This window comes from Macrobrachium nipponense, chromosome 3 (assembly GCF_015104395.2).
Source record: "Macrobrachium nipponense isolate FS-2020 chromosome 3, ASM1510439v2, whole genome shotgun sequence".
Classification (NCBI taxonomy): Eukaryota; Metazoa; Arthropoda; class Malacostraca; order Decapoda; family Palaemonidae; genus Macrobrachium; species Macrobrachium nipponense.
Genome location: NC_087202.1, coordinates 28,616,550 through 28,644,045, shown reverse-complemented (window position 1 = coordinate 28,644,045; position 27,496 = coordinate 28,616,550). Strand labels below are relative to the sequence as shown.

At 41.0% G+C, this 27,496-nt stretch overlaps 1 protein-coding gene across 1 annotated transcript in view; it reads right to left on the bottom strand.

The window, feature by feature from the left end:
• The window catches only part of LOC135222179 (uncharacterized), a 232,737-nt gene that overhangs the window by 180,789 nt on the left and 24,452 nt on the right, over positions 1-27,496 (bottom strand). The window contains exon 2 of the mRNA XM_064260338.1: positions 16,892-16,972. Within this exon, the coding sequence (XP_064116408.1) occupies positions 16,892-16,950 (59 nt within the window). The 5' untranslated portion in view covers positions 16,951-16,972. The remainder of the gene's footprint in view (positions 1-16,891; positions 16,973-27,496) is intronic.

Genomic DNA, 27,496 nt, shown 5'->3' with positions numbered 1-27,496 from the left:
TTTATGAGTAGTAATAGTGCTAGCTGCTAAACCTTTTTCAAACAAGGACCTGAAAAAGGATATAGCTAGATTAACTGTCATGGTTGTAGTGTTTGATTCTTTCAGGAAAGATGCTAATTTTTTAACAGCTGAGTCATATTGTCTAATGGTTGACTCTCTCTTATCTGATTCTAGGAAGAGAATATTTGTGGATCAATATTAGCATCTTTATTAGCCGCAAACTTCATGAAGTCCATAAAGTTAGGGTCTGAAGAATTCCTGAGGAAGCGAACACAGTCCTCATTTGTACTGATTGTGACAGCTTGGGATTGGGAATCCGTTGAGGTCGGAGACCCAATTCCAGAAGAAGAGGATACCAGTTGCTCTTGGGCCAGTCCGGTGCAATCAGAGCTACTATTCCTTTGAAAGTCCTCAGCTTGCTTAAGACTTTCAAGAGAAGATTCACTGGAGGAAAAACATAAATTTTTCTCCACTGATCCCAATCTAACGACAGGGCGCGTCCGTGGCATAAGCCAGAGGGTCCAGGTTGGGGGCCACATAGCAAGGGAGCTTGTGGTTCGCTTGTGAGGCAAGAGATCTACTTGGAGACTGGGACTCTCCGGCTTATCCACTGGAATGACCCGTCGTCTAGGGACCATTCTGATTCCAGAGGCACTGACCGGGACAAAGCGTCTGCTATCACATTTCTTACCCCCGCCAGGTGAGTGGCGGACAGATGCCATTTGTGTTTGTTTGCTAGGGCAAAAATGGCTATCATGACATGGTTCACATGCTTGGATTTGGACCCTCCCCTGTTGATGCAATGAACTACCACTGCACTGTCCAAAACTAGCCTTAGATGAGACTTTTCGGGGGAAGCAGTCTCTTCAAGGTAAGAAATACTGCCATTGCTTCCAGAACGTTTATGTGGAGCTGGCGAAATTGAACTGACCAAGTCCCCTGAACCTGTTTGAACTGAGAATATCCCCCCCACCCAGACAGGGAGGCATCCGTGTGAATGGTTAACACTGGAAGGGGATATTGAAGGGGTACCTGCTTGGCTAAGTTCTTTACTTTCGACCATGGACGGAGTTGATTGCGAAGGATCTGTGGAATTGCTGACAACTTGTCTCGAGATTTGGTGTTTGCTCTCGATCGCCAAACTCGATTTATATCTTTTAGCCTTGCTTTCAGGAGGATATCTGTTACCGAAGCAAACTGAAGGGACCCTAGGATTCTTTCCTGGTTTCTCCTTGATGTTTGCTTGCATTTGAGAAATTGCCTGACCAATTTTGCTATTTCCTTGCGTTTGGCCACTGGAATTGACAGATTGTGGGAAGACAAATCCCATTGGATTCCCAGCCACTGAAAACGAGACTCCGGGGTAAGTCTGGATTTTGTTTGTTTATCTGGAACCCCAGATGTTCCAGAAAGTGAACTACCTTTTTGGTGGCATTGAGACATTCCTCGACGGTTGGTGCCCAGATCAACCAATCGTCGAGGTAAGCTGCTACCATGATTCCCTGAGTTCTCAATTGTTGTACAACCACTTCTGCTATTTTCGTGAATACCCTGGGGGCTACATTCAGACCGAAGGGCATCACTTTGAATGAGAATGTCTGATTTCCTAGCCTGAACCCTAGGATGGGCGGAAGTGTCTGGCTATAGGGATATGATAGTATGTGTCTGTAAGATCAATGGAGCATGTGACGGCTCCACGCGGAAGTAAGGTCCTTACTTGCGAGAGGGTAAGCATCTTGAACTTGTCGCAACGAATGAAAGAGTTTAGCTTTGACAAGTCTAAGATTACCCTTCTTTTTGTTGAGCCTTTCTTTGGCACGCTGAATAAGCGACCTTGAAATTTTAGATGCTTGACTCTCGCAATAGCTCCTTTCTGAAGGAGTTCCTCCGCGTAATCTGTCAATTCCTCTGATGGTATTTGGTGGAATGATTTGATTGGAGGAGGATCTTTGATCCAACTCCAACCCAAACCCTTGGACACTATGCTCTGTGCCCAATTGCTGAACCCCCACCTGTGACGGAAGAGGAACAGCCTCCCTCCTACCTGGGGAGCCTCATTGTTGATGGGCGGGTTGACCACCACGCCCTCCTCTGAACTGCCTGCTCCTTGTCGCCCGTCCTGCGCCACGCTGGCGAAAGTAGCCTCTCGCCCTACCTCTCGGCTGCTTGTTAAAGGGAGTGTAGCCCTGACCTTCATACGTAGGGTTGAAGGCCGGCGAGAGTGCGTAGGAGGTCGACGGTTGTGATTGAGGAGACAGCAGGAGGATGGGCTGGTTCTGTTTCGAACTAGCAGGTTGTCCTTGTTGGGTAACCGGGACGGCCTGGACAAATTGCTGCTGTTGCTGGTGTTTCTGGTAAGGCTGGAACCTTTTACCAGACTTCTTTGGTTTCTTACCAGCAGTGGGGCGGATTCTTGCTTCCTCTTAGATGAAATTCCCCACCTAGCTCTAAGGCTCTGGTTGAGCCTAGCAGCCTCGTGGTGCACTTCATTTACAGCGGATTCTGGGAAGAGATCCGCTCCCCACATGCTAGAAGCCAGGAGTCTATTAGGCTCGTGCCTAATAGTGCACTCCTGCAGAACGTGCTTTCGGCAATTCCTCCTAGCTTGGAAGAAGTCGAAAGCATCTGTCTGAACCGTCTGAAGCTGGGATTTGGCCAAGATCTTAAACAGCGGTTCTGTAGCATATGAAAGAGCAGCCATTTCCGTTATTATTAGAGAATTGAGGGACCTGCCAAACCTATTTCGCGCGTCAAACTCCGCCTGAATCAAGGAATCAGGCAGTCTTGGAAGTTTCTCGCCGAACTGGTCCATGGCGCAGTCCGGTTTGAGCTTGCCAAGCGTGAATGTGGCTGGCAAGTTCTCCCACAATTCTCCAAAAGCTGGGAAGAGCGGAGAAGTAGACTCCGCCTCCCTTAGCTGTGGCATGGGCTCATCCTTGAGGACTGCCTGAAGAGTCCTCTCAACTATTTTCGTGGCGAACGGAAGAGAAGCCTCTTCTTCCGTCGCAAAAATAGTGAAAGGACTCTTATAGGCCTGGAGCTTAGTGTTTGTGCACTCCCAGTCCTCAAGGCAGTGAACCCATTCCCGTTGGGCATGATCCCTACTGTAGAGAACATCTTCCCAAGAGATCTTGTCTTCCTAGTAAGAGCCGCTACAGTCAGCCTAGCATAGCCGATGAAAGGCTGCGCCAGACCCGGAGGATAAAACTCGAAGTCCTCAATCCTTCGAGTTCCACACTCCGGGATAGAGATCATCCCATCCTTAAATGGAGCGTAGGCGGCTACTCTCCAAGGGTTCTCCATAGAGAAAGCTGGCAGAGAGTCGTTTTTTATGGCGGGAGCTGGAAAATACCAGCGCTTTGCCCTGGGGAGACTGGAAGAGGGACCTGAGAGAGCCCAGCCACTCGGTCCTCATTCTCTCTAACCCTGTTAGAGAGATCCTGGATGGATTGGCCTGATTGAGACAGGGTGCTTGACAGTTGTGCAAACATCTGCTCAAATTTCGTCCCCAGGGCGGAGACTTGCGAAACCAACCACCAATCTCACCCACCTGTTGCATCACCACTGCTGAGAAAGCAGTGGGATCAAAGGTGCTGGATCCCGCTCCTCCCACCGGCGTTGCCGGAGTGGATGTGGTGGAGGCAGGAGAAGGCACTGGCTGGCGGAGCGCGAGCCTTCTCCTTAGAAGCCTTGCTTCTAGAGCTCTTCGAGTAAGAAGAGCTCGGCTTGGCCTTCACCGCGTCAGCGTAAGAAGTCGAAGACTTCCTAGCCGAGGAAGACGAAGACGACTTCTTAGAAGTCGTCTTAGATAGAGTCTTCGGTTCTCTCTGTCCCTTCACCTTAGGAGGTACAGAGAGAGCGGGAGAGCGGGTAGGGATCTCAGATCCCACAAAGCCTTGGAAAGAGGCGCTCGAAGAAGGGACAGGAGAAGATCCGGGAACGCCCAAGGAAAGACCTTGGGCGCCCGACACACCTACCTCAACCAACAAATCCTCTACTCCAACCGCCATCGGCTTGATGTTTAGGTCCAGGGCAGCGACGTTCGGGACCGACTCCTGAGAAGCTACGACCCCGAAAGATTGCTGGAGATCTTGCTGGATGGAGGCTATGAGAGGGGCTGCGGACAAGGGGTCACGTACCCTGTTGACTTGCCCGCCGGGAAGATCTGGACGGCCAGCTTCTTATCAAGATGTACGGCTGGCCTTTGGCGGCGTTCTTCCGAAGCCGCCCACCCACGCTTTCCAGGGTAGCAAGGGCGACCTCCCTCACACTAGTAGCCTGGAAGAAAGGGCGAGATGAGCTTCTAATGGCGGAACGGGGTTAACAAACTTATGTCTAAGAGTTGTTAGTAAGTGATAAAGAAGCCTATAATCGACTTACCCCCTCCACCAGCTGACCGACTAGGTCGTAGCAGATGGCGCAGGCTTCCGGGTGCCAGACGATCATATCGTTGAATGACGTGGCACAAGGAGCGTGAGACCTGCACTCATCAATGGCCGCAGGGGTCGTACAACGTCGCGTTGCACGCCGGGACCTGACAGTTGGTAGCCTGTAAGTGGAAAAATACATGAGTATCAGGAGAACACTTACAGTCTAACAGTTGCTCCGCTGGTGCCGGAGCGAGAAAGTTAGATTAAACCAGAGCCCCGCCATAATACGTGTGGTAACAAGGTTGGTTGGTTGTCCTAGGCTATGCTCCGCCGACGGCGGGGACAAAAGATAGAATCCAACCAGGAGTGGTGGTAAAAGGAAACCACGACGAAAAATGGCGGGGATGGTAAGCATATGAATAATAAAATTAAACAACTCATCGTAAAATTAGGGTATATCCTTAAAATACAATAATATCAAACCTTCCTCCACCCGTCTACTAGAAGAGTGCCCGGGTAAGAAGCAAGCTCCCTTCCGGTAGCGGGGGAGAGATATAAGGATATAGTAGGCAAGCAACCGACCACTAGTAGTGACCACCCCGCCCGCTGGCGGAGCCAGTAATCTATAACCAAAGGTGCCCCGGCTGCGACGGAAGGCTCCGTTCGTTATAGAAAGGGAAGGTGGCTGAGCAACTGGGGAAGGGGGGGGAGGGTCTCGGCGTAACACAGCGGGAGAGAGAGAGGGGGGGGGGGGTGGCCTACTACCTCCCCGTCTCAACAACTACCCGCTCGGAGACACGGTACCCTATGAGTGGTCGCCCTATACCCCCCGCTGGGAGGAACCCCTGGCCACCTCAGAGAGGGAGGGAGGAGGGCAACTGAGGTTGTCATGACAACCAAGGGGTCCCCCAGCACCTCCCTATACCTGGTAGGGAGGGAAGGGGAAGGGTAAGGTGCGATGGAACACGTGACCGCAAGTGGCCTAAGCCGCGAGCAACACAACCGTGGGAGGGCCACGTGAACCAGGCTGTACCAAATCATGGAACATGCACCTAGGCTAGCCTAACACCCTAAATAGAATAAAATTACATCGTAAAGATGGAAAGACACTTTTAGTAGAAGAAAAAGAAGCCCAGGAGGAGGCAAACTGTTCCGAGGAACAGAAGCCTACTCGGAGCCAGCGAAAGCCGATGAAGAGCAAGAGCCGGGATGCTGGGCTGGAACAATAATAATAGCCCTAAATACCAAACTAAGAGAAATGGTAAGGGGGGCTAAACTAGCTAAAACTCGATGTAAAAACGATGAACGTAAAAGTTAAGCCCATAAGTATAAGAAGTCCCAGTATGGAGGACCGGGAATTCTTAACGAGGCAGCATGGCGCCGCCACGAGACAACCGGGAAACCGTATATGACCTATTAGAAGGAAAATACTGGTTCCCGGAAGACAAAAATATAGTAAAACATTACTTATGAGGCACTTAACTTAGCTGTTGCGATTGCAGAACGTTCCATCTTGAAGAAGATAATAAATCCTCGTAAAATGCACAGCACAGAGAAAAATGCGTCTGGACGCTAGCGCTAAATATTAAGGATGACCGCTAGGGACGCTGCTGTCCGTGGCGTCCTCTAGTAGTAGTAGTAGCGGCTGCATCGCCCGTTGGTATCAGCTCTCTCTTGTGGGGATTCTGATTGGAAGGTCTAATTGGTGAATGTCTCGTGGTAGTGTTCCCACTCGCCCCTATTACCATACCGACACTTCTTTTTAAGAGTGAGCGAGTCAGTTTTACTGACATTTTCTTAATTTGTTTTTCTCTGGTAATTTTAGATTAATTTTACCTAGAAAGAATGATATTAAGGATCCTTTCATAGGCCGACACGAGCTGAGCCCAGAAATTTCATGGCTGCTGAGTTGGGGAAGACTTTGCTGGTGTGCAATTAGGAACTGGAGCCGAACCTCAAGCAACAACAGGCTGTCATCAAGGATAAACTTAATTAAGGAAATTGAGTACTTGAGCAAGCAGACAGCAGGAAATATCAATTCAGGAGCTAGAAAGAACAACAGGAGCTACTGACAAAAGGAAAATAAAAGAAAAAATTTATGCAGTATTGTTGCAATACGTATTAGGATTAAGGAATCAAGTTTAGGACCTTAAGTGTTCAGGGGCAATATGAAGTTAGGCTTAGTTAGAGGATAAGATACGATTCAGTTGTGAACTGTAATATTAAAGAATAAATTAGGTTAAGGAAAATCTTAGTTTAATTCAATAATCCTTCAAATCTGTTCCCATTAATATCCTGCTCCATTTGTGTTGGAAAGTCCCCACATATTTTGGCGCCTAACGTGGGGCTTGAGTAAAGTAAGAGCGGGGTACACAACTGGCGGTGATGACAGAGGGAGCAGGTTTGGAAGGTGTTGGATTAGGTGAAGGGGACCAAATTTTGGACCTGAAGATCAATAAGCTGATGTCCCTGGTAATTAATATGCAGGAACAGTTGGTTGCAACCCAGGAGAGGGATGGTAGGTTATTTGCAAGTGGAGGCAATGGATAGGAAAATGTGTGAGATGGCACAGAAACTGGCTGAAGTGGTTAGGACAGAGCCTGGTGTTAGGCAGGGAAGTGAGGACACTGAGGCAAAGGGTGCAAAGGAAAAAATCCTAAGATGGGGAAGTTGTTAAGTTAGAGTAAGGACAGTATGAGTGAGGTGTATGGAAGTGATATGGAAGACAGTAATAAGAAAAAGAGGGTAAGAAGAAGAAAACACAAAAGGGGAGAGATGTGAGGAAAGAAGAGTCAATTTTCCAGGTTTTGAGGAATAGTTCAGACTCAGTAGTAGTAGTAGTAGTAGTAGTAGTAGTAGTAGTAGTAGTAGTAGTAGTAGTAGTAGTAGTAGTAGTAGTAGTAGTAGTAGTAGTAGTAGTAGTAGGTAAAGGTTTGAGTGAGGTAGAGGAGACAGAGGCTAAAACAATTATCCTGAGAGAGGTTCCTCAGATTGAGAACTTTAGTATTGGAAAGGGAAGAGATATATATGAGTTTTTTTTACGAGCATGAGAAGTACTGTAGACAAAAATATGGTAAGAATGATAGTGGGGAGAGTTCTTGGATGGATGGTTAAAGTTGTGCTATAAGAGTATGTGTGAGGGTGAGCCAGGGTCAGTTAAAGCGAGTGATTGGGGAGGTGAAATGAAAGGGAATGTAGTGTACAAGATGGACGATGGATTTCACGAGGTGAAAATGGGTAAGAAGAAAGTATGGGGAGGAAGGGATGATGAGAACAAACATCTTATGAGGAAATTCTTGGCCACCATCCCTGAGAAAATTAGAGTGATCCTCAATGAAAAGCATAATGGGAGACCAAACCATTAACATGCCGTAAAATTAATTAAGCATAACCCGAACATGGTAGCCCAAACGACCCTTTCGCATCCTGTCTCAAGCCAAGCAAAGCCTCTATGCCCGTAGGGGTCACAGAGGACAGAATATGAATTTTCTCTGCAAGATTATTGAATCCACAAATGGGATCAATTACCTCCAAGACCAAGACAGAACACATAAACTCTTGACTCTCACCCTCCTCCAGATTTGGCATGAGAGGACAATGATGTGACAAAGATAGCCGAGAGAGATCCTCTTCCTCTCCTGCAGCCACTGGAGAACTTTCCCTCCAAGTGTGGGCGACACCAATTTCACCAGAGGGACCATACTCGAGCAACAGAATACAGTTCTCTATGCCCCAAAACTGAGATTAGTGATGTTTATGAATGTCGATGACAAAAGCACAGCCATAGACTGAAATTCAAATTAATTGGAGGAAATTAAATTTCAACAAATATTCCACTCAAATGTTAAATTTCTCAATTCTTCAAATTTAGTTCTCTATGCCCCTAAAATTGAGATTGGTGTTGTTTTTGGACATTGATGATGAAAATTTGGCCATAGAGTGAAATAAAAATTAATTGGAAGAAATTCAATTTCACCAAAAATTCCATTCAAATTCTGCAGGCATGGGTAAAACTTTTAAATTTTTCAATGTTTCAAATTTAGTTCTCTATGTCCCCAAAATTGAGATTATGGATGTTGATGATGAAGGCTTGGCCATATAGTGAAATATAAATTAATGGGAGGAAATCAAATTTCACCAAAAATTAAGTCCAAATTCTGTAGGTCACTCTTATGGAAAATTGTTAAATTTTTATAAGTTTCAAAATCATTTCTCTACGCCCCAAAAATTGAGATTAGTATTGTTTATGGACGTTGATGATGAAAACTTGGCCACAGAGTGAGATATGTATAATTTAATTGGACAAAATTAAATTTCACCAAAAATTCCATTCAAATTATGCAGGCCCACATATGGAAAAAAAGTCAAATTATTCAAAGTTTCAAATCTAGTTCTCTATGCCTGAAAATTGAGATTAGTGTTGTTTATAGATGCTGATAATGAAGACTCAGCCATAGAGCGAAATATAAATTAGTTGGAAGAAATTAAATTTCACCAAAACTTCTGTTCAAATTCTGCAGCAGGTAAGAAGTCCAAGGAGCATCAGCTAATAAGGTACCAGGAGTAAGGCAGGAGTAGGTCTGGGGGCAGAAGCAGGGTTGGTAATAGGGGCAGGAGCAGTATCAGGCATAATGGCAGGCATGGCAGGCGATAACATGTCTGTCACTCTCCATAGAGACGAGGTGAAACCTGAAATCTGGAAACTGCCTTCGGTGCCATCTCGAATCGAGGAGGAGGCACTGCAGAGACACTGGAGGGTGTAGCGATGGCATCTAGTGCTGAACGCTTATCTTAACAGTAAAAGATACATCCATGGGGTTGACACACCATACCAGGTGCGGAGGAGCATAGTAACCTGGCTGCATAACGGTTGCCATGGTGCTAGTAAAAACAGTGGGGATAGCAACACTGCTGGATCCTCTGTTTATGTGAGTGAGCAACGCTTCTACGACGGCAGCCCACGAGCCTGAGGAAAGACCATGCTTGGCCTAGTCCTAACACTTCACCTGCAGACGGAAAAGTTGGGTTAGTGGGGGGGTTTCCTCCTCACTCCGAAGGAGAACCCTCAAAGTGAGAAGAAGCCCTAAGAGGAGTGTTACTAAGATCCACAGCCAAAAAACCCTACTCTTCTTCTCCGTCTGACTCATAGGAGGAAGAAGCAAGAAGCAGAGAGAACAGGGTGGTTGCAGGGAGAGAGGAAGGAGGAAGAGGTTAGCTGCTGTAGGAGTGGTAGGGGGCATACTGCTCCCTACCAAAGGCTTGGGCTTCCTTACATACAGTAGTGCCTCAGGTTACAAAATTAATCTGTTCTGAAGCGGCCTTCATAACCAGATTTTTTGTATCTAGAACTACGTTTTACTTGTAAATTGCCTGATTCGTTCCAAGCCCTACAAAAACACCACAGTAAATTTGATAATAAAGCTAAATTGACCAATAAACAATGAAATACAACAATTTGGACCATTCAATACCTAACATAACCATAACTGCACCTGTAAATAAAGTGTATTAGTGTACAGGGTACAAGAAATACTGTACGTATATGTACGTACGTATGTAGTAAAATGTGGAACCTTAACTTTCGAGTGAGGCAATGTCCGAAAGCGGCGACAGAGGAGGAGGACAAATGGCAGAAAACATGAACACTTAACTTTACGAAAAACATTAAAAATGGCAGAAAACATTAACACTAAACTTTACGAAACACATTAACAAATGGCAGAAAACATTAACACTTTTTGATTATCTCCATCTTTGTCTCCATAGAAAACATCCTCTTCTTTCTGTGAACTTCAGCAACATTCTTGGGACCCATGGCTAATAATGTAAGTACAGTGGGGCCTCGTTATCCACGGGGGATAGGGCCCAGAACCCCCGTGATAAGTAAATACCCGTGTTATCCTGATACCCCCTCAAAAATTGCTTAAAACTGCCTACTTTAATAGTTAACCCACCCAAGACCACTATTCCAATGTTTATAACTGCCTACTTTAGTTCAAACACCAAATATGTTTTCAACTATCACCTAAAACTAAATTCAAGACAGTTTTAAAGTTATTGTACAAAATTAGCCTTAAAAAATAAATGTAGTATATGTACTACTGTACATATGTAGCCTACTAGCCTAGGGATTACAGCTGGAAGCCTACATACGCATGGTGGGCCTCTTTTTTTTTTACAAGGAAAGAGAGGATGAGTGGTAAGAGAACTATCAAAATTATGTAAATCATATGGGTACTCACCAACAATCTATGTTGATAAAAGATGGCGACGATTTTGCAGTGCAATCCAGTAATATAATAACGATAATGCTACCAACAGTATGCAGCGAAACATCTCTTCCCTTCGTCACAACGTTAATAGTATAATCCACGTAAAAACCTTCATCTGACCTTTAGGCGTCTTTCCCATAAGAGTAAAAGAATCAGGGCTTTTGGATGCCACATAATTAACTCGTTTATATGGGTACAATTTAAAGAACGCGCCGCACACCACATTTCATAACAATAACAAACCAACCTTGGACAAACGAGAGTATGCCAGTGTTGCCAACTGGGAATGGCAATTTCTTGCTAGATTTTGTTCCATAAAAGGCTAAAAAAAAATCACATACCGTATATACTCGAATAACGTGCAATCTCCCATATCGTGCGACCCCCAAATTTTCACCAATAAACAGTGGTTTTGTGTTTTGTCATGTATCTCATGTATCATGCAAGTTCATAAGGTTGGTGGTTTAGCCTGCTAATGGCCGAGTCATTCAGATGTGTGGTGATGCTAGTCAAGTTAGGTAATTTTCTTATTAATCTCGAGAATTGAATAGAAAATCTCAAGTTTAAAAAAAAATCCCATGATAATAAAATAATTGTAAAAATAACACGCCTTGGAGTCCTTAATCATTCTCTCTCTCTCTCTCTCTCTCTCTCTCTCTCTCTCTCTCTCTCTCTCTCTCTCTCTCTCTCAGGAATAAATACGTACGCACTGTAATTTGAGTCTTTCACCAACGGGTATCAGTAAATGTGTAGACATTGTGTGCGTGTTTAAAAAATGTGCAGTACACACACATTCCGATGTTTCGGTTTTTGGAATTTTTCAGATTTCGGAAATGTGAGGTCAGATGCATAATCAAACAAACACCACTACTGCAGCAAAAACATTTTTTCCCTTTATGTTTTTCATTATTGTTATTTATTAATTACAGTTTATTTAAATAAATATTAATATAATACTGTTAAATGAATGTGAGATAATTAAGATCACCTATAATAAAATAGTGGGACAATTAATACCATATGTTCACTAATAGGTATTATTTTCAAAACAAACATTCCGTAAAACACAAAAAATATATGTACATAACAGTCAAAATATAATAATGTTTTGCAGTTCAACTTGTGAATTTTAACAATAAGTATGACTATATAATATATTTCACCATATCGATCTTGAAGTTGAAGAGTCGTAAAATTCTGAGGATGGTCCGGGAAAAGGATTTGTACTTTGTGATTACGTATCGCTACAACACCATGTGGTATTTTCATACCACTATATTGATGACGCATCTCTACGACACACTGGTGTTTTTCATACCACTATACGTTAAAGTTAAAAACATGACATAGAATCGACTTTGCGACTTCGTTCACTTTGATATTTTTAACGATACAATAACTATCATTTGTACTACTAAAACCATCTTCACATAAGTAATTTTTCGTAAGATATGTGTTGTTGCAAAAGCTAGCTTATACATAAAAGGCTTTTATAATTTAAGTCATCTTAGATATCCATATGCACCCAAACTCATTGTGGGGAAATTTACTACTGTTTCCTCGGATATTGAAATACTTTCGCATCATTCAAACACTTTAATAATATAATGCATAAATACTAGGCTATACATATTTACATCGTATACAAATACTACATACAGTTATATACACATACTTTTATATACAAAGTTAACAGTTATATACACATACTTTTATATACAAAGTTAATCATATGAGTAGTGATCAGACGACAGCTGTGCACTGGACTACGTACGTACTACTTGGAAGATAAAACAAACAAAAATTTTGTTGTTGTTAGTCGCCGGGATAGATAACATTTTTCCAGAGATTAAAGAGCTGAATTTTGTTTTGAAGGTATGTCAACCGCGTTATTATATTATTGTTTTCACGAAGGAATTATTATATAAAGAAAATTATTGAGTAATTGTTGCCGTCAGCAGTCAGAAAATCACGAACATGGTAACGTTCAAACCTAGTGCCATCCATGGCATATGTCTATAAATAGAACAGAAGCAGAGGGCAGTCATTGGATAACAGATCTCCATGGCTACCAACCAACCAATCAGGTGTTAGTTATACTACTCTGTAATTTCTTAGAATGAACGTTTACACACACGAAGCTAACGATGATGTATGTGTTTTGCATACAGTACGTAGTTTTAGTTTTTATTATTAGTGTAAGTATTTTACTGATTTCATGAAGAATATAATGATTCCTTCTCATTACTTTGAATGCAAAATGGCTTGAAGATTCTTCCGCAAAAAGAGAGAGAGAAAAAAAAATTTCCTTAGAAGATGATACCTATTTACTAACGCGGTTGACATACCTTCAAAACAAAATTAAGCTCTTTAATCTCTGGAAAAATGTTAATCTATCCCGGCGACTAACAACAACAAAATTTTTGTTTGTTTTATCTTCCAAGTAGTACGTATGTAGTCCAGTGCACAGCTGTCGTCTGATCACTACTCATATGATTAACTTTGTATATAAAAGTATGTGTATATAACTGTTAACTTTGTATATAAAAGTATGTGTATATAACTGTATGTAGTATTTGTATACGATGTAAATATGTATAGCCTAGTATTTATGCATTATATTATTAAAGTGTTTGAATGATGCTAAAGTATTTCAATATCCGAGGAAACAGTAGTAAATTTCCCCACAATGAGTTTGGGTACATATGTACATCTAAGATGACTTAAATTATAAAAGCCTTTTATGTATAAGCTAGCTTTTGCAACAACACATATCTTACGAAAAATTACTTATGTGAAGATGGTTTTAGTAGTACAAATGATAGTTATTGTATCGTTAAAAATATCAAAGTGAACGAAGTCGCAAAGTCGATTCTATGTCATGTTTTTCCTAAACGCGTTGACTTAAAGGAGACCGTTATTTTGGTTGTTTTATCACTGCCATAAACCCATAACAATGCAGTGTATGTATGATAATTCTAAACTATTATTCACTACCAAAATAACGATGATATTTTGTATTGAAAATTAATGTTAAATATATTCCAAACATTATTACTACGTAGCATGAATAGTACTATAAATATTTCGAAAGATAATCTTGCTGTGAACGCTACCATAATTTGATTTTCATATACGTACTTACATTTTGTCAGCTGGCTGGCCTCGCATAGATAAAATTGATTTCACTGATATGGAATTACTCCACGAATAGCCTTTTTATTATGAAGATATGACGACTTAAAGGAGAACGTTATTTTGGTTGTTTTTATCACTGGCACAAACCCATAACAATGCAGTGTATGTATGATAATTCTAAACTATTATTCACTACCAAAATAACGATGATATTTTGTATTGAAAATTAATGTTACGTATATTCCAAACATTATTACTACGTAGCATGAATAGTACTATAAAAATTTCGAAAGATAATCTTGCTGTGAACGCTACCATAATTTGATTTTCATATACGTACGTACATTTTGTCAGCTGGCTGGCCTCGCATAGATAAAATTGATTTCACTGATATGGAATTACTCCACGAATAGCCTTTTTATTATGAAGATATGACGATAATATATAAGGTAAAAAATGCTTTTATGTATTTCGTTTACGCTTCGTCGCCAATAACAAACAGCAATACTTACGATAATCTATGACAAATAGCGTTTGTATGACTTCATTGTTCAGAGAAGTTATATACGAATACTGCCAAAATAATAATGAAGTTCGAATTAATTTTAGCCTTAATGTTATTACTACTGTAATTATACTACCACTACTATTAAAATTTCTAAAAGTTTATCAAACAAAAAATGTCGCTTTGAACGCAACCGTATACATAAACCATTTTCATACGTAAAGGCATATGCTTACATTTTGTGGCTGGCCACTCCGACGATAAGTTGAGTGAAATGATGTGGAATTATTCTTTGAATAGGCTATTTATTATGAAGATATGACTATAATATATATGGTAAGAATGGTTTTATTACCTTTATTGTCAGTTAATATCATAATGTGAATGTTTGTGTACTTGGTGGTTATCGCACTGCAACTACGCTTAGCCTACCAATGAACGTCATACATAAACCTTGAATAGGCTATTTATTTCGAAGATAGGACAATAATATATTAGGTGAGAATGGTTTTATTACCTTTATTGTCAGTTAATATCATTATATGAGTCTTTAAATGAATGTTGGTAGTTATCGGACCACGGCCGAGGGTTAGCCTACCGAAAAACATCGCATACGCAACACAACAAACCCGTGATGCAGTGATTCATACCAGTGATGTAACATGAGAAACGGTCCAAGAAAAAACCCGTGATTAACTGGATCCGTGAATACTGATCCGTGAATAAGCGATGCCCCACTGTAATTAAGTTCACACACAACACGATAAAGTAACTTACAGTACAACGAAAGAGAAATCACTAATACGAATTTACTTTAACAAACGAAATCTATGTGATCGAACGAATTCCAGGTGTTTAAGATAACGCTGCCGCAAAAAATGGTCGAGGAACGCCTTTACAAAGAGGCATGATGGGACAGATGCTGACCAATAGGAGAGCAGGATCTTACGGCAGTGACTAACATCAGGAACCAATGGGAGAGCAGGAGGATGGTGGTGAGTCTACTGAGTTGGCGGTGAGCCACTTTTAAAATTGTTCTCAGTGGCCCGCGCAAATCTCAGACTTTACCCTTTCGCAACCTATTTTCATACACAGAAGCAAAAAAATCTTTGTCTTTGCCTTTGTAACCTGGATTTTTCGTACGTAGGGACTTTCGTATGTAGGGGTATGACTGTATTTCCTTCTTGTGGTGTACTTCCCCCCCTGGGATGCGGACCAAACAGAGCATTCCACACACATACTATAAATTATTACACTCATGGCTGGGGGCAGAAGTCAGCATAGGCTGAAATCTAGGGTTTGTTGTGCATTCATCACAACACACACTTATACAACCAATATATTCACAATTATACAAAAGTATCAAGAAAAATCTTACCAGGATTGAAGAGGAAATCAGCAAAACAGTCTAGTAGAGAGCGGTGTACTAGTCTTTCCACTATGACAGCTGAAAGCAAACTGGAATGTTTATGTTCCGTCAGAGGGACTACCAACGACCAAACCAGTAGTTAACTACCAAACCCCCTTACTTGAAGATTTCAGCGGATGTATCAAAGTTACCCATCAGGCAATTTCTATTGTAAGGACTGATGGTTTGTATATCTTATAGGAACAAATGAAAAATTTTTAACACTTAACAAACGTGTGCTAGTTATGGTAACTGACATCAGCAAATATTTCTCAATTTGATTGTTGATGTCAGTACTTGTTATTATAGGCAGTCCCCCGGTTTTACAGCACTTGTCTAGCGACAACAATAATAAATGGATTTTCGGTGCAAATATGTGCTGATCACCAGTTATTGGGCACCAATCCCAGGTTATCAGCACCAATAAGTGCTATTATCGCCAATTTTCGGTTATCGTCATGCCATCGGGAACAGAAACCCCCCCCCCAATTAATAAGGGACTGCCTCTATTTATGGGTGTCTTGCATCCAGTAGTAAGTGGTGGTTAATCATCATAATAATAATGAATTTTCAGACAAGTCACATTATTCATAAACTTGATTTAATGTATGAAATTTGCATTTAACCTAATGGACTACTGTTTCTAGGCCTATTTCTTAGTTAAAAGCTGAGCATTATTAGTGGTATCTACCAAATTCAAGACTGAAATAGAAATCCTGGTGTAATCTATTCAAAACACATCTTGTACTATACACAAGTATATGATGGAATCTAATTTTGGATGAAATTTTAATGTTCACATGATACACGAGATCAGATGATACACGAGTATAAATGAAAATTATGGTTCTTTTGGATGCTGTATATTTTATAGCTTAACAAAATGTTTTTATTGGAAATAAACTGTGCTTAAGTACTTACAACAGAGCAAGAATCTGTTCCATATTAAAAAAAATCCAAAAACTGAAATGACATTTGACGCTGCCCTCCTTGCCGCTCAAGAACTAATGGTGGCTAATTATAAAACTTTCCGAATCATGGGAGTTACTGGACCATAGAGTGCCAGATGTAGGTCAGACTGTATAATGTATATACCATACTTACGTCTTTCAATCAAGGGCTTAAATCATTAATGTTAACTAACCAATTTCTAATACACTAAAACCCATATTACTACTGTAATGAGCATAATACTCACCAACTTGTGGCAAAAAATGGCTTCCTTGTCATCAACCAGTTTTCTTTTCCAGAATTCATTACGATCAAAAATCAAACATTTCTGAAAAAAATTATTCAATTAAAATACAACTTGAATGTAAGTATAATTAAAAGTTTAAACACCTAATTAAATGTCTGTAACATACAGAAAAGGTGGCAAATATATTCTACAAAATTAATGAACCTTCACAAATGAACTCTCCATTTCTCCCAGAAATATTTCAACACATTTCAACAAAATATCAAATTCCCTTAATCTTCTCATTTATAAAATTGGAAGTTAATTAAGTAGTAGTTCCTCAAAAATCAAAAATTCCTGAAAAAAAGTTCACATAAAATCTAAGAACTCTAGCATTAGTATTTTGGTAATTGTAATCATGTAATCTTGATATTACATATTTTCAGAGTAATTTCTATTTTTCCTAACTAGTATACAAACCTGAAGTCCTTTACAATATGAATCACTTTCACCAAAGCTGAAAATGACCATTAAACTTTTAAACAAGGTGGTTAAGCAGTTAACCACTGTCTAGTAGGTGGGATTACTACCTGCCCAGAAGTAAACATTCCAATTTGCCTTTCGACCAAGGTATCAGATTGAGGGGTGGCATGAGGTGGGCATGAAATGTAATGTAAGTAAGACTGCAAGTTTGTATTAGGAAAAATACAAATTACTTTAAAAATGTGTGATTTATTCCTACATGATATACAAATCATCAGTCCTTCACATTGGGAAGACTCAATCATTGGAGGGAGAAATCTGAGTGAGTCTGAACTGACTGAAGTTTGCCGCATCTGGGTTCCTCTTCCTGGTCGATAGAGCGAGGAAGAGCACCATCCCTCTGACATACTGATCAGAGTACTTTAGGAACTGCATGATCAACTGTCAAACTTCTGGGCTTTTTCAAAGGAGTGAGGTAAACATGACATCATACAAAAATAGGCTATGATGAATCTAAGAGTTGGGATTGTCTTATTGTCAGTGGTTTCCTTCCTCCCCTTGCTAGAGGAAGGTGTGGGTTTGCTTCTATATTTCTAATGATAGAAAAGAGAACGGATCTTCATATGTAAATTTACTTGCATCAGCCACCAGTTCTACCATGTGTAATACGTACTAAATTTCCTTGCCAATATTTCCTCCACAGCAAATACTAAAAGTAAAATACGAAAAAAAATATTCAAGTCCTGTTCTACTTAATGCCATTTGTAACATAACTATGGTAATTTTTTTCTATCGTACAATGGCTGAAATGCAAGCAAAATATTGTTGTTATCAGATTTGGTTTGATTGTGGCAGCAAAACAACTGTTTGCGTCAGTTGTTTTTGGCTATAGTGTTTAAGCAACGATTATGTTAATAAAAATGGTATTTTCATTTTAAAATAAGTTTTTAAATATACTTACCTGGTAGTTATATATATATAGCTTTAACCCGCCGATTCGTCGCACGCATGGCAGAAATTCAAAATTCGCGGCTATCGCTGATAGACAGTCAGGTGATCATACCTGTGCTCCCTCTATCCAGGTACCTGGAACCATTCCCATTTGTCCTCAGAAATTCCATGCCCCTGTTCTCAGAGGGGAGGAGGGAGGGACCTTTATATATATATAACTACCAGGTAGTATATTTAAAAACTTAGTTTAAAATTAAAATACCATTTTTAAATATCTAACTTCCCTGGTAGTTACGGTATTATTACAGTTTCAACCATTATGGGAAATCTATTATATTGATATTTTTCCCGAGTAAAGCACGTGATAACAAAACACTTCTTCTCAATACATTATTGTCGCTCATGCATACTTACAGAGAAAAAAAAATATTAAGTTTTTACCTCGAATTTTTTCTTAAGTCGGGAGAGGTGTTTCCTCTACGGTAATGTTTACTTTTAATGAGCCCTTTAACTTACTTTCTTACGCAAACAAAAGCAGTTCCAGTTACTCATTATTGGCTGAGAGGTGTGACATCGTTATGACGTCATGGGTTTCATAACCAATTACGAACGACTTTAGTCGAAAACTAAGTTTCACTAGCATTTCAGCGGAGTAAAAAAAGTTACCTGTCTAGTGTCCACTGGTATCCTTGTTTGACTGAATACTCGAATAATGAAGCAAAAAACGGCATTTTGTCTTCCTGTACCTATGGCAGAGGCAGTGGCTGGCCCTTCTGGCATTAATTTTGACAGACCTTCGATTTCCTACCGATTGTTTGCAGTGCAATGTGGTCGTCGGGTACCTGGCCACATCCTACTTTAAGTTGCATGTCAGGGAACCTTGCAACGGCTTCACGTTTTCCTCAAAGCAGCAGCACATCTTTATCAACCAACAGTTCAAGGTAAGCTTCATTAATTTATAGAGTATATTATAATGGTGGTAGTATAACGATGTATACAGCAGTACCATCACTTTGGATTTGGTTTGATGGATGTTAGGTAGTGGCCTTAAGGGGGGTCGCAGGGGGGGCGGAGCCCCCCGCTAGGCCTAGGTAGGGGAACAGGGCCCTAGGTAAGGTTAGGTGGTTGTATTAGGTTCGGTAGTGCCCCTAAAATCACTGTGGCCTTAAGGGGGGATCGCAGGGGGGGCGGAGCCCCCCCGCTAGGCCTAGGTAGGGGTACAGGGCCCTAGGCAAGGTTAGGTGGTTGTATTAGGTTCGGTAGTGCCCGAAAATCCCTTTTCTCCTCCTCCCCCCACCCAAAAAACCCCGCTTCCCACTGGGATCCCCCATAATTGAAGTAGTAGGTTTATGCTTAGATTTTGTGTAAGAGTTACTCTTAGTTTCTTTTTTATTCATTTCCTCATGTTTCTATGCGATGTGCAACACCAATCTGGTAGTTTTTTGCCATTTTTCATCGTTAATACTTGAAAAACGGGTGCGGCCTTTTCCTGGACATTTACCTTTTTCTGGAAAAACTCGTTTTTTTAACTCCAATTACTTATAGTAAATCTCTAAATCGGATGGTTTGCAGTCAGAATAAATGTTAAATCCGTTGGAAACTACATTATTTCTGATGCAACAAATATATTTTTATTCCAGTTTCCCATAATTGGTTGAAACTGTAATTTTACCGTAGTTACATATATATAGCTGATTGACACCTTTGGTGGTGGGTTAGAGAACCTCAACACCGTTGGGAATTCGTACAATTATTAATCGCTACAATTTAGCTGAAACTAATAATCTGGTTCTTACCTGATAAGGAAGCTGGCTTCAAAGTTTTCCTGCCTCATTAGCCTGCATTCCTTGAGAGACCCAGCGATCCACTCAAGGGGCTGTAGAAAGTCTCTGTGGGGCTGTCACACGGTCCTCGACCTTAACATGACTAGACCACCACCCTTGCTATCCCGGCAAAGCCATGGACAATGAGCTGACCACCTGACCAACTAACACACTAAAAACACACACCATAAAAACTTAACCTAGACTTGCATCCCCCAGACTGTGGAAGGTTGCGACAACCTTCACAGACAACCTGTGATACCAAGTTCAAGAAAAGCAAGGGTATAAAAAAGGTTATGGGTTAGAGGTAGTAGCACCTTCTCCAACTACAGTGCCGGAGGCAACGTACGGACCCAGGGAGCAACAATATTCATATTGGGTCTGTACCTCTTTGAGGTAACAATCTGCGAAGATAGACTTGCTTCTCCAAAAAGTTGCTTCTAAAATAGCCTTCATCGACTTGTTGTGTCGATACGCCATCGAAGTCGCCACAGCTCTTACTTCGTGCGGCCTGACTTTGAGGATTGGGAAGCTTTTCTCGTCACAGTTCTGGTGAGCTTCCCTTATCAAGTCTTTGATAAAGAACGCCAGTGCGTTCTTCGACAAAGGTAGTGAAGGCTTCTTTACCAAACACCAGAGGTTGTCCGTCTGTCCTCTTAAGTGTTTGGTTCTCTGTATATAAAACTTTAGGGCTCTCACTGGACAAAGGCCTCTCTCCTTTTCCTGTCCTACTAAATGAGATAACCCTGGGATGGTAAAGGATCTAGGCCATGGGTGAGAAGGATTCTCATTTTTGGCGAGAAAACCTAGTTGCAGCGAGCAGACTGCATTCTCCCCCTGAAGCCTACATTCTTGCTAAAGGCTTGCAACTCTCCTATTCTCTTGGCTGTTCCCAACACAACCAGGAATAGAGTCTTCTTGGTGAGATCCTTCCATGAAGCCTTGTCGAGGGGTTCGAACCTACTCGAAGTTAGAAACGTCAGGACATCAAAATTCCAAGAGGGGGTTGGACTGTCCTTTCTCTTAGTCGTCTCGAAAGACCTTATGAGGTCCGAGAGATCCTTGTTCCCCGATACGTCAGTGTTCCTATGACGGAAAACGGATGTCAGCATACTGCGGTATCCTTTGATGGTAGAAACCGCTAGTTTCTGTTGGTTTCGTAGATATAACAAAAAGTCTGCCATTTGAATTATAGAGGTATTGGAAGAGGAAATGTTTCTAATCGTGCACCATGCAATAATGATAAAATTGCTTTAATATTTATGTATATATACTTCCAATACATAGCCTAATTTTACCAATTTCAACGTTTTGTGTGTAGGCTTATACCCAGTTTTGGAGGGTCAACACATACCGAATGGCAACAGAGAGAGAGAGAGAGAGAGAGAGAGAGAGGAGAGAGAGGTAGAGAGAGAGTGGAGCGAGAGAGAGAGAGAGAGCGAGGAAAGGAAGGGGGGGGGGCGAAAGGAACGAAGAAGGAAAGGGGTGGCGGTGGAGGGGGGGGAGAGGGTAGGTGGAGCTTTATACGCGTGTTCGTATCCATTTCTGCATAATGGAGTTTTTGTCTCTTGGTACAAGGACAAGTGTAGTTATTCTTTACGATTAGTGATTCACGATACCCTTATAAATTACGGCACTGGGTGGTAATGCACTATAGCAAAAAATCTTGTTTCTGATACGAGTGTTCGTTACAGAAATAGGTATTGCCCAAAAACGTGCTTGCACTGTCTCTGAAACCCATAGTAGGTATGCTGCTTAGTTGTCAATCAAGTTTTTTGTAATCAAGTATTTTTTACAAGCTAGCTATTGAATAAATTTGTATTTTTCTCATTCAAAACATATGCCCCTCAATGCTAACTGTCCTCTTTTAACGACTTTCTGGTCATTGCAAATTCAGCACCATAATTTCTTATGGTGCGAAAACAGAGGCCCAGGGACCGAAAACGATTGTGTCACACTACGGCGATAATCCGGGAGTAAAACATCTTCATATATCCAAAAAGTAAATAATAAAGATATATATGCACATTACAATTATACCAATTACATTAAGAGCTGATAATCTGCATGAATAACTGGTAAACTGTTCTGCAAGAAAGTTGAGTAAAGCAATTATTTACAATAGGTACGAAAGTCAAGATGTCATGACGTCATAATACAGGACTTAAAAGAACGTTCTAATTCCAAAAAATAATTGTTTAAATTTGAGTCAGAATTGAGTTACTTTTTCAATAACATGATATTGTTATGATACAATAAAGTTTTATGCATACGGCAGTCCCCGGGTTACGACGGGGGTTCCGTTCTAAAGACGCATCGTAAGAACCCGAAAATCGTCGTTAAGCCGGAATGACGTTCTTGAAAACATGTCCACAGGGAAAATTTCACTACTAATTTGCAATTTTTCTTAGGGCCGTATCTCAAAAATTATCACTAATTTACTTTTTTCATGTGCAACACTGTGTTTTTCACAATTACTGTATATTTTCATTAAAATACAAGAGAGAGAGAGAGAGAGAGAGAAATAACTCTTTACGGTTTCATAGATTGAAATGAATGTCTGTAGGCAACTTTTTCCCCCTCCCATAAATACATATATTTCTCCAGAGAAGAGAGAAAGAGAGGACTGTGCAATTATGTTTGTCTGTCTATCAATTCTTTTGCTGAGAGCGAGAGAGATAAAAGGAAGAAATAGAAACACCAAATGTATGACAAGTATCTTGTGGAGAGAGAGAGAGAGAGAGAGAGAGAGAGAGAGAGAGAGAGAGAGAGTTATCCTTATCCTTACAGTATTTAAAAGAGAGAAATGGAATGATTATTGTATTTAAAATACTCAGATATGAATTTTGTACTCATAGTATTATTATTGGAAAATATTAAAATGATAAACTATTACATACACGTCCATGAAAATGATCTCATCTCAGTAAGAGAGAGAGAGAGAGAGAGAGAGAGAGAGAGAGAGAGAGAGAGAGAGAGAGAGAGAGAGAGAGAGAGATTACATAAAAACCATTAAATTCGTTGACCATTGTATGGCATTGTTAAGCTCGAGTGTCACTGGAGTTGAGGTGGGAAATTGATACAGAAAAAGACAAAGGGAAGAATTTTCTTTTGAAATTAGTTATTGTATTATTACTACTTCTATTATTATTATTTGAAAATATAATAAACACGTGCATCTACCATAAAAAGTTCCCTCATCTCAGTAAGAAAGAGGAATTATCCTTACAAGTGAAATGGAAAGGTCATTTTCATCTCTTTAAAATACGACCATTATGAATTTTGTAATTAAAGTTTTATTATTATTATTATTATTATTATTAAATAACTGAAATTATCAATAAACATTTTACATACTAGTACCATAAAAATTCTTTCATCTCGGTAAAAGAGAGAGAGAGAGAGAGTAGAGAGGAGAGGGGGAGATGAGAGGAGAGGATGAGAAAGAGAGCGAGAGAGAGAGAGAGAGAGAGAGAGAGAGAGAGAGAGATGTTTGTTTATCTCTCTCTGTTCTCTCAAAAAATACTTATAACGCTTCCAGCGAAAGAGAGGGAGGGAGTTAACACTATGACCCATTATCATCTTGTGTGGCAAAAAAGAGAGAGAGAGAGAGAGAGAGAGAGAGAGAGAGAGAGAGAGGAGGAAGAAGAGAAGAAGGAGAGAGAGACGAGAGGGAGAGAGAGACGATGAGAGAGAGAGAGAGAGAGAGAGAGAGAGTTAACCTTAATTAAAAGTGACATGGATAGATTAGTACGTATTGTATTTCTTTAAAATACTATCACATATGAATTTTGTAATAAATTACAGTTATTATTACTATTATTATGATATTGTTATGATACAATAAAGTTTCATACATGCTTACCTGGCAGATATATACATAGCTATCGACTCCGTCGTCCCCGACAGAAATTCGAATTTCGCGGCACACGCTACAGGTAGGTCAGGTGATCTACCGGCCTGCCGCTGGGTGGCAGGACTAGGAACCATTCCCGTTTTCTAATCAGATTCTCTCTTCCACCTGTCTCCTGCGGGGAGGCTGGGTGGGTCTTCAATCGTATATATCTGCCAGGTAAGTATGTATGAAACTTTATTGTATCATAACAATATCATTTTCATACATTCAACTTACCTGTCAGATATATACATAGCTGATTGACACCCTTTGTGGAGGGCAAGAGACAGCTAACTCCTGACTAGACAGGTAAACAACATGTGTTGTAGGTATTTATAGACCTTGGTTCCTCTGTGTTTCTAGACGAAGGGTCGACTTCCTAGCTATTGCATAGGAGGTCTTGCTGCTTCGTCTCAAGAGCCTTAGCAAGATAGTGATCTGTGGCCAAGAGTTCTCGTGGGTCTACCGATGGGGTCTTATTACTTACTCGGTCGAGCCTAATTGGCATTTGTCAATGGGTGCTAATCCGCTTATATGACATGCCTATGCCTATTGGCATAACTAAGGAGCGCAACACCGATCCCGATCACCTGTTCCTAACATGAGGGTTCGCGCTAAAATTGAAAAAGAGTTATCCCCCAAAACTCCTTTCAAACCTCAAAAAAATCACTAAGTTAAAATAAATTCAACTCATTATTAAAGGATCAGTGTCGACTCCTTATCCCAGCAACGTATCCGCTGATACGTATAAACCAAGAGAGAAGGATCTCCCGTATGTTAACTTGAAGTCCTTCGTGTAATGAGCAGTCAACACATAGTTGCATCTCTCATATGTTAAAGCTAATATGTCTTCCTGACATATTGTTACGAAAAGAACAAGAATTTGCAAAAGCTCGCACTTCATGAGCTTTTAAATTCTCAGCTGTTTTGAAGGTATCATCAAGTCACTTATGAAGTGCTTTAGAGATCACCATTGTTTCAAAGAAGACTAGGACTTTCTTTGAACTGGATCTCATCTGGATGAAGCCTAGCGCCTGGCTTGCGCCTGGCTGGCGCCTAGCGCCTGCTGGCCGCGAGGAGTATCCTGTTTGGAATACTCCCTGGCGCCTGACAGTCGTAACACTCCTCGAATACTCCTGCCGTCTGGAAGGCGCATCTCGCTCCAAATACTCTGGCGCTGTTAGGAGTATTAAGCTCAGAATACTCCTGGTCGCCTTGGTAGGAGGCAACATCGCGCTTCGAATACTCTGGCGCATGGTAGGAGTAAAAAGTCTAGAATACTCCTGGCGCCATGGGAGGAGTATCGAGGTCAGAGTACTCAAGGCGCCTGGCAGGAGTATCTCTTCCCAAATACTCCTGACCTATGGAAGGCGCATCTAGTTCCGAATACTCCTGTGGCTTGGTAGGAGTATCGCTCATGGAATGCCTTTCGAATGGCAAGTATATTGCGCTTAGCGGGGCGGTATACTATCAGGAGTTCTCTCTTCTCCAGTTGGCTCTTGTTGCTTGGATGAAGATCTGGGCCTAGAACGATCTACAGTAAAGTCAGGCTCTTTGCGCCTACTTGGCGCCTGGCTCCTAGTTGGCGCCAGACGCTTGGCAGGAGTTACTTCCTTTCCCACGTCTCGCCTGCCTAATGCACCGCTCCCCCCAGAGATGGCCCGCTTGTGCGACAACTCCCCTGTAGGGTTCGTCGCGCCCGACAGGAGATCGGTATTTGGATCTCTTAATCGGAAGCCTGTCATCCTTTTTACGAGTAGGCTCTTTAGAAAGTACTCCTACCAAAGACGCTAATTGCTCCTGCCACATCATCAAAATTTAGTCAGCTACATCCAGTAGACGATAGGGAAGATCTAAAAGTCCGAGAGACAAGTCTTCCTCCGAGGAGGATCCTTATTGAATACTTCCGTTGCTAACGAGTTCTCCTCCTAAATGTTGATGAGTTTTCTCGTTGCAGAAGCTTCCCATATCCTTGCCCGAAGGAAGGGAAGGAGCCTGGAAGCTTAAAGAGATTCTGAGCTGAAATTGGTAGGACTCCTGATTTCTAGCTCTTGAATGTATCTCTCTGACCCTTTTGGGAAGTAGTTTGAGCCCTCATCGCGTTCCAAAGACTCTGTCAGTAAACGTTTAAACCTTGTCTTCTTCTGTAGATGACAATGTCAATACATTACCCGGACAACGAAACCTCTATCTGAAAGCGTTGATCCAGGAATAAAAGGCTTTAGTTCTTTTGCCAAACATACTATGCTGGCCAGAACCCATTGCCGAGTCTTCATAGAATTTGATTCCAGATTCTAAAGCCCAAAATTTCCCTTGTCCTTTTGATCATTTAGGACCAAGAGAAACATTTTGATTAGGAGCAGTTCCATCTTGTCAGAACACGGAATCTGAGGCCCAAATTAGGATCCCATTCTAAGTACGTATAAGATCTCTTACTCTTATCGTATAGAGGTATTGTATAAGATCCCGAAGATCTTAATTCTCTACTATCTCTAATATTCTTTGTCGAGACAGAGTATATCTTTTGTTACTGTGTTCATTGATAGCATAAAATACCAGGGTGATTCTTCCCTCTGAAAGGAAGAAAACCATTATGTGGTTCACAGAGGTATCGGAAGAGACAGTTTCCCCTTTCCATCTAGCACGATCTGCAGCAACTCTATGTCTTTAACATATTTAAAGGAATTATCAAACTTCCCTTGAAAAATCCTCTCATTCATATTTACTTCTGGTCAGTCTGCACGCAGACAGACTCAGAGTGGATAGGTTTTTCAGGTCCAATATTTATAATAGAATCCGATAAAATCTCTACTCTTAGAAAACCTTCCGACACATGCTGAAAGAAGAACGTGACCTCTGTGAATCCAACCTTTTTATTGCCAAAATGATGCATTCATCTTCTTCCTTTGACGCCCATTTATTTAATATATGTTAAGAATAAATATAATAGGGGAAAAAAGACTAAAGTTTATTCCCCTATTTAAATTAAAGAGGCGGATCTTGCTACCTCTCTTGTTACGAGGAAACGGAAGCAATCTATAAGAAGCTCGTTCATGTTCTTGCCTTGCGAAGAGATCTGTGAATACTTTCCGCAGGGTCTGACAACTCTTTCCAATAAATGTTAAACATACGTTAACAGTTATTATCGTTCGATCAAAAAGGTTCTCACGGACGTGCAAATTCCCGCATCGAACCTGGTAAGGATCGTTACGTTCCTTGTCTGTTTCCAAATAGGTTAAATCGTGCTCTGCCGAATTAAAATAAGTTTATAATACCGTCACATTGTGGTAAACAGCATTCATCAAGGAAACTCTGTAAGGATAGTAGGAACTCTGTAATTAACCACGGTGTGTGCATAAGGCTTAACCGTACCGTTATCTTAAGGTGAATTTTCTACTAAATTATTTCCTCAGCCGAGGCAGAGAGAGAGATCCTTAGCAAAACGAATACGATGTTATTCATGTTTGCCTAAAA